The following is an 8,577-nucleotide window of genomic DNA, read 5'->3' as shown; positions in this document are numbered from 1 at the left end:
CCAGGCCCTTTCTCATTCACTCTCTCATTAGGAGTCATGTAAAATTCATCAGATTCACACCAGCATGGGGGGATGCCAAGTGAGTGGCTTTCAAAGCCGGTGCCTGGTGCTGCCTGGGCCCCCGGCCCATCTCTGCTCTGCACTTGTCCCTTCAGCCACGTGCATTTGCTACCATTTGGTTCCCTTTCTGGTCATCCCTCTGTGCCAGGTCCAAGGTCCATGCCAGATAAACAAGGTGAGGGAGACTCAGCCAGCCACGGCAGCCCTCAGGGTCTAGCGAGGAAGAGATGGCCTGAGTGGACCATGAAACCCCAGCCAGGGTGGGGTGTGCAGTGTCCCCTCGGAGCCTGAGCAGGGAACAGACCCAGTGGGACCACCTAGGTGCAGGTGGGAGGTCAGAGGGGAGGGGCTCCGGGGATCCCGCATCAGCTGTCCCAAGGGCAGGAAGTGTGTGTCCTGGAGACACTGAGCTGCGGGCACCTGATATCAGTGGAGGGAGACCCCAGGGGCAGGAGGAGGGCGGTCCTAGGAGCGGAGGTCAGCTACAGCCCCGGACCCCCCTCCACCTTGTGAAGCGGCTCATCTGCATCTGGTCCACCCTTGGCCTGCTCGGTCAGACCCCTTGGCCCCATGTGACTTAGCAGAGAGAGTAGGGCACCTCCTGGACCACCCCTCGTCCTCCTGCTCCACCAGCCAGAGCACAGCTCTGGCTCAGCCGAGGTGACTGCAGGCCATGCACAGGGTCCTGAGAGCCTGTCTCCCTCATGGGCAGCTGACAGAAACCGGTTCCGTCTCCTGGGAACCCCTCAGTCCATGGCCTTCTCTGGTCACAACTAACTGACTCAACCATTTACTCATTCACGCATGTGTAGCCCAAGAACTGCCTACATGCCAGACAGGAGTCAGACAACTGGCGTTTGATGACGAACAAACAGACAAGAACCCAGCCCCATGCAGCTTGCCTTCTGTGATGGGTAGGGAAACACACAACACACACAAGTAGCATGCTCAGAGGGGTGCTCAGGGGCTCACGCTAAGGAGGGAAAGCCCAGCAGGCCCAGGGGGCCGGGAGACGGTCCCCAAGGTTATCTGCACCCCAGAGCCCATGATTGTGACCTGAGTCCTTCAGGATGGAATCAGGGAAGGATGTGGAGATGAAGAGGTCCCTGTGGGCTGTCCAGGGGGAGACACAGACAGCAGAAGACGACTCCTTGTGACCACAGAGGTAGAGATGGGAGGGATGCGGCCACGGGCCAGGGAGCCTGGAGCCGCAGAAAGAACCCTCCTCTGGGGCTTGTGGGAGGAGCCTGGCACTCCCACCCCTGATGTGGGACTCTCAGAATCATTTTCTGTTGTGTTAAGCCTCCTAGTTTGTGGTAGTTTGTTTCTGCGGACCCAGGACACTAATCCCACAGGGAGGAAAACAAGACCGTCCTGGGTGGGTGTGGGGGAAAAGTGCTTCAGGAAGGACAGTCCAGAGGCAGCAGGAGTCCAGAGCTCGAGGCAGGAGGAGGGGCAGGGCCATCTGTAGAGCATGAGGTGGGGGGAAGGGGAGGGGCCAGGGCAGTGGAGTTAGAGCAGAGAGAAAAGGAGGGTCTGGGTGAGACCAGAGAGGAGACACAGGCTCCCACTGGTGGCCCAGCCTCCCTGCCAGGCCCCACCTTTGGGACTGGACACTGAGGAGGTTCTGAGCTGGGAGGACCAGGGACTGAGCCTGTCCCATCGGTCCTGTGACTCTGCGGGGTCAACACATGGCCAGCCGAGCCTCTGGCTTTGGCCTGCACCCCTCCTGACAGCAGCCTGCTGTCCCTCCCCGCCACCCTCCTGGGGATGGAGGTGTGGGACCGAGGGACAACTCAGGGACAGCGGCTCCTCAGGTTGGCCCAGGACACGGCCACCGAGCTGTATGGAGTGAAACGAGGGCCACAAGGTGGACACGCAGACCTGCCCTCAGCTGGTCCCAGAGGCCCGAGGACCCACTAATTGGCCATGTGGGCAGTGTTGCCTGCCTGGCAGGGTAATTGGGCCCTGGAGTCCTTGAGCTCCAACTGAAAAAGCCAAGACTTCTGTGCCTCCCAGCCACCCAGGCAGTTCTCCTCTCCAGAGCGAGTCCCAGTCACACTGGTCCCTGTGGCTTGCCTGTGAGTCATTGGACACCAGGAGAAGCCAGTCACAGAGAAGACCAGAGGACCCCAGGTGGGATCCAGCACCTTCCATGTTGATGCCTGTTGTTTTACTGTGATTCTAGAGCATGGTGTGTACACTGCATCCTGGCTAGTGATTTTGTGTGTGTGTGTGAGAGAGAGAGAGAGAGACTCCACCAGCCATGCCTGCCCCCTCACAACAGCCAATCTGTGGCAGGGGCTGTGCAGGACTCCCCTCTGCAGTCCCATCACCAAGACTCGAGGGTGCTCCAGAAATGGCCCTCACACCTGTAGGCCCTGTGCCGACTACACACTTGTAGGCCCTGTGCTAAGCCCGTTTCTGACATCACCCCCAGCCTCACCAACAGCCTCACATGGACTGGGAAGACCAAGGGCACTTGTCCCCATGCTGCCTCAGGTGCTGTCCAGGTGTTCCTAGGTGTGGGGGAAGCGGCTGCAGGCTGCCAGTGCCGGTGGAATCAGGGAGACCCTGCTCTAAGACTAAGTCTCTAAGACCCCCAGAGGCACGTAAATCCATCCTTCCTGGAAAGGGAATCTTCCTTTGCCCCTCTCAGGTTTTCCCAAAGGACCCAAAAGAGTTTGCATTTGCTGACCTGGTGGGAGCCTTCTCTCTGCAGCTGCTGGAGAACTTGTTTTGGAACAGAGAACCCCAGGCTCCTTACTGCTCTTGGACTCTGAGCAGGGGACCAGGCAGGGGTGGGGGGTGGGGGCAAGCACACCAAAAATGCAGGCTGTCTGAAAACCATGTGTGACCCTGGAATGGAACAGGGCCATGAGAGGGACGCAAGACCAAATCCCAGCAGGGCTGGGGTCTGGTTGGCGGCAGGGCACTGGGGTTAAGCCAGAGACCAGAGGAGCTCCAGTGCTGTGTGAGATGTGCCCTCAGAGCGGCGGGCATGTCACTGTTGGGTCCCTCTGCACCATCTTTGCAGCTTGTCTAAAATTCTCCCAAACAAAGGGTTTGCTGCAAAAGAAACCAGCCATTGTCCTAAGTGCAGGGAAGGAGGATGAGCTCCAGTTGTCCTGAATTTCTAAGTAAACACAGTTTTTCACTGAACCAGACAATCCAGTATGAATTATCCAGCACACTGGTGATCAGCTGCTCAGTGGCTAAGTCATGGCCAACTCTTTGTGACCCCATAGACTTCAGCGTGCCAGGCTGCCCTGTTCTTCACCATCTCCCAAAGTTTGTCCTAACTCATGTCTATTGAGTCAGTGATGCCATCCAAGCATTGCATCCTTTGTCACCCCCTTCCACTCCTGCCCTCTCTCTTTCCCTGCATCAGAGTCCTCCCAATGAGTCAGCACTTCCCACGAGGTGGCCAAAGTACTGGACCTTAGCTTCAGCATCAGTTCTTCCAATGAATATTTAGCCTTAATTTCCTTTAGGGTTGACTGGTTTGATCTTGCTGTCCAAGGGACTCTCAAGCATATTCTCCAACTCCTCAGTTCAAAAGCATCAATTCTTCAGTGCTCAGGCTTTTTTATGGTCCATCCCTCACATCGGTACATGATGACTGCAATAACCACAGGTCTGACCACATGGACTTTTGTTGACAAGTGATGTCTCTGCTTTTTAATATGTTGTCTTAGGTACCTGACTGGGTCTAAAGTGAGGGAGAAAAGCATGTATGTAATAGCATTTTGGTGAAACACAGGAGCCTTTATAAGGGAAGGTAATCTGAAGAAATGGCCACACCTAGAGTCTGATGCTGTGTGACGTGGACAGTCATGGACCACAAGGCTCAGGGACTACTCAGGGAAAGTGCTGAGCCTCAGCCAGGCCTGTCTGGCTCCTTCTCAGCATCTGCTTGTCCTCGGAAGTGAGGATGCTCCTCTCCTCTGGGTGCAGGAAGAGCCCCTCTCATGGGAGTGTCTTATGACCTGATCCAGGGGAGATGGTGGTAGGGTGGTTCAGGATGACCCTCCTCTCTCTGCCACTTCTCAAACTCCTTCCACTTTGAATGGTCAATGTGCCAGGGAGCCGTGTTCTGGGCTGTGCACACTCAACCCATGTATGTAGTGTGGTTTCCTTGGTTTTATTGCCACCTTTGCACGTCTCTGAGTCCTCTGCCTCCTCAGCTGGAACACAAATGCCATCCGGAACAGGACAATTGCCTCTCCGGCCCTGCCCCCAGCATGTGTTCAAGAAATATGTCTCAAAGAAAAGGAAAATAGGATAGCAAGGAGGAGGCAAGAAACGTGTGGGATCTGACCTCATGAGAGCCAACCTGGTGAGACAGAGGCCTCTTCCCAGATGGAGACAGAGGCCAGGAAAGCCTTATGAGTCCGGGGCTCCCATGTTAGTGCTTCCCCAGCGACGCTGTGTCTTCTCACAGGCTCACTGTGTCCTTTGGGCACATCTGTTCTCGTATTAGGAAGTCATCATGTGCAAATCGAGATGTTGTTATTGTTGTTCAGTCACTAAGTCATGTCTGACTCTTAGAGACCCCATCGACTGCAGCGCAGAAGGCTTCCCTGTCCTTCATCATCTCCTGGAGTTTGCTCAACTCATGTCCATTGAGTTGGTGTCGCTATCTAACCATCTCATCCTCTGTTGCTCCCTTCTCCTCCTGCCCTCAATTTTCCCCAGCATCAGGGGCTTTTCCAGTGACGTATGCCTGGAATTATTCTTCACCACCATACCCTCTGCCTGGGTCCCCTGCACCCAGCATGGTTGTGGGGTGGTGCAGGTGGTGGGATAAAAGCCCACACCTGTCGGGTGTCCAGGTGCTGCACATCCATCACCTCCTACAGCGTGGCAGGGAGATGGACACACCACTGTGTTTCTGGGTCAAAGACTCAGGGGCCTGAGGTTGGGCAAGAGCCCCAGGTGCCGTCCAGGGAAGGCAAGTGGGTAACAGGTTCAGACAGGGCCCGAGGCTGCTCTGCTGAAGCAGAGAGAAGGGGCACCTCCTAAGGCAGAGGGGAGCTGAGCAGATGAACAAGGAGCAGGACGGGTGGGAGGGTGGTGGGAGCCAGGGGTCCACACTCAGGGGGGCAGGAAGGCAGTGGTCTTGCACCTCAGAGCCTCCTTTCCTGTGGTGCCACCAGGTGAGTCGGGCTCCATGAGAAGACCCTCTGCCCTCAGGCCAGTCTTCATCTTGGGTGTTTGTCAGAAGTGGTCTCCTTAGCTCCCCTCCACATGCCACTGGCTCTGCCCTCCCACACATCTGCCTCCTTACCATAGGCACCCCCTGCCTGCCTCCTCTGGGACAGTCTGCCCTTCATGTCCTGCTAGTTGACCTGAGGAGACAGCCCCGGGGGCCAGCGGAGGCCAGGCTCAGCCTCTGCCCATCCCGTGATCTCCTGAAGCCTGCAGCCCTTGCCTGGAACCTTCTCCACCCTCCCCCGGCCCTACAAGCTCAGTTGCGGTTCTTCCCTTTTGGCTGGTGGCCCTAATTTCCTATAGGTCCCTTTCTTCCTGCTCAGCATCAATGGAACAGATCTGAAGGAAGCTTCCAGGCCTGACGATTGCTCCCTTCTTCCCATCTGATAGAGACCAGTGCTGGCCACACTCCCCCTGACCCCAACTTCCCACCCACTGCCCCAACCCCTCACTCCACCATGCCCACAGTCTGCGCTGGCCAGGAAAGGCAGCCAAGACTTCCTGTGTGTGTGTGTGTGTGTGTGTGTATGGGTGTGAGACTGTGAGTGTAGTTGTGCTGTATGAATGTGTCAATGTGTATCTGTGTGTGTACATATGGGTGTGAGACTGTAGGTGTGTGTACAAATGTGGCAGTGTATCTGTGGGCATATGTATATGGGATGAGACTGAGTGTAGGTGTTGTATGAATAAGTCAGTGTGTATTTGTGTGTGTGTGTATGTATGGATGTGAGACTCTGAGTGTAGGTGTGCTATGTGAACGTGTCAGTGTGTATCTGTGTGTCTGTTTATATGGGTGTGAGACTGAGCGTAAGGAAGTTTTATGAATGTGTCAGTGCGTATCTGCACGTGTATGTGAATATATGAGTGTGAGAATGTAGGTGTGCATATGAATGTGTCAGTGTGCATCTGTGTGTTTATGTATATAGGGTGAGGCTGTGAATGTAGGCGTGTTGTATGAACGTTTTAGTGTGTATCTGTGTGTGAGTCTGTACATAGGGTATGAGACTGTGAATATAGGTGTGTTGTATTAATGTATCAGTGTGCATCTGTGTGTCTGTGAGTATGTATGGGTGTGAGACCGTGAGTGTAGGTGTGCTGTATGAATGCATCATGTGTATTGTGTGTGTGTGTGTACATATGGGTGTGAGACTGTAGGTGTGTTGCATGAATGTGTCACTGTGTATCTGTGTGTATGTGTGTTTGGGTGTGAGGCTGTGAGTGTAGGTGTGTCGTATGAATGTGTCAGTGTGTATGTGTGTGAGACTGTGGTTGTAGGTGTGTTGTATGAACATGTCAGTGGGTAACTATATGTCTGTACACATGGCTGTGAGACTGTAGATGTGTTGTATGCACAAGTCAGTGTGTATATCTGTGTGTACATGGCTGTGAGACTGTGAGTGTAGGTGTGCTGTATGAACGCGTCAGTGTGTGTCTGTGTATGTATGGGTGTGACAATCTGAGTTTAGGTGTGTTGTATGAATGTGTGACCGCATATTTGTGTGTATGTACAGTTTGAGACTCATGGTGGAGGTGTGTTGTATGAATGTATCAGTGTGTACTGGTGTGTGTGTATTTATGGGTGTGAGACTGAGTGTAGGTGTACTGGATGAACGTGTCAGTGTGTATCTGTGTGTGTGTGTATGTATGGGTGTGAGAATGTGAGTGTATGTGTGATGCATGCACGTGTGAGTGTGTGGGTATGACCATGGGTGGGGGCATGGGTTGAGGGTGGGAGCGGCAGGTCACACCACCAGAGACCTGGAGACCCTCGCTCACCTGCAGCAGCTTCTCAGGCCCTGAGAGCACTTCCCTCTGGGGAGGGGCAGGCATGACCCCAGTCACACCCAACTTGCCTTCCCTGTGCACCTTTCTGCACCAGGGCAGGGCACCGCAGAGGTGGAAGAGCAGCTGCCATGCATAAAACTTGGGAAAAATGAAGTTCAATATGTTTTCCTCATGCTTCGTCCTGATGCAGGTGGTGGAGGCAGTGGATGCTAGTGGTGGCCGAGGAATCCAGGCTCATGTTCTCTTGTAAAACATGCCCTACAGCCAAAGACGGGGCCGATACACCCATCCTGGGTCCCAGACACACACCCCGATGGGCCGTGCAAAGGATCTCCTCTCTTAAGTCAAAACAACTACTCCTTGCATGTCCACTCTCCCTAGATGTCCTCTGTCATTACCTCTAAATGTATGCAGGGCTTTTCTAACACAAAACATGGAAATACTGTTATCATTGCTCCCCTGCTGTCTGAGGAACCAGGCATCACCTCCTTGGATCAAAACCCACCCCCAGGCTGACCTCTGCTTTCTTTCCCCAGCCGTCCTTGGCCCTCATCTGGCCTGAAGGTTGTTTGTGGCCCTGGGTGCCCCGCACAAGAGAATGAGGGGGAAGAATGTGACCCAGGTCAGCGCCTTCATCCTGGTGGGCTTCCCCACGGCCCCCCAGCTGCAGTACCTGCTCTTCCTCTTCTTCCTGCTCACCTACCTCTTCATGCTGGTGGAGAACCTGGCCATCATCCTCACCGTCTGGGGCAGCCCCTCCCTCCACAGGCCCATGTACTACTTTCTGGGCTCCATGTCTTTCTTGGAGATGTTGTACGAGTCTGACATCATCCCCAAGATGCTGGACGGCTTCCTCCTGCAGAGGAGGCGCATCTCCTTCGTGGGCTGCATGACCCAGCTCTACTTCTTCAGCTCCCTGGTGTGCACCGAATGTGTGCTCCTGGCCTCCATGGCCTACGACCGCTACGTGGCCATCTGCCACCCCCTGCGCTACCAAGCCATCATGACCACAGGGCTGTGTGTCCAGTTGGTGGCCTTCTCCTTCATGAGTGGCTTCACCATCTCCGTGATCAAGGTCTATTTTATCTCCAGCGCCATGTTCTGTGGTTCCAACGTCCTGAACCACTTCTTCTGTGACATCTCCCCATCCTCAAACTGGCCTGCACGGACTACTCAACCGCAGAGCTGGTTGACTTCATCCTGGCCTTCCTCATCCTGGTGTTCCCGCTCGTGGCAACTGTGCTGTCCTACGGGCACATCACCCTGGCCGTCCTGCACGTCCCCTCGGCCTCGGGCCGCTGGAGAGCCTTCTCCACTTGCGCTTCTCACCTCACTGTGGTCACCTTCTTCTACACAGCCATGATCTTCATGTACGTCCGGCCCCAGGCCATTGATTCCCGGAGCTCCAACAAGCTCATCTCTGCTGTTTACACTGTCCTCACCCCAATCATCAACCCCTTGATCTACTGTCTGAGGAACAAAGAGTTCAAGGGTGCCTTGAAAAGGCTCTGGTCTTAG

At 54.7% G+C, this 8,577-nt stretch overlaps 1 protein-coding gene across 1 annotated transcript; it reads left to right on the top strand.

Moving 5' to 3' along the window:
• Window positions 1-7,657: 7,657 nt before the first annotated feature.
• On the top strand, window positions 7,658-8,577 carry LOC102271889 (olfactory receptor 6B2). The gene is given in 2 exon segments (XM_005892250.2): window positions 7,658-8,198; window positions 8,201-8,577. Coding segments are annotated over 2 exon segments (918 nt in total).

The sequence above is a fragment of the Bos mutus genome, chromosome 3 (assembly GCF_027580195.1).
Source record: "Bos mutus isolate GX-2022 chromosome 3, NWIPB_WYAK_1.1, whole genome shotgun sequence".
Lineage (NCBI taxonomy): Eukaryota > Metazoa > Chordata > Mammalia > Artiodactyla > Bovidae > Bos > Bos mutus.
This window is presented reverse-complemented; position numbering and strand designations above follow the sequence as displayed.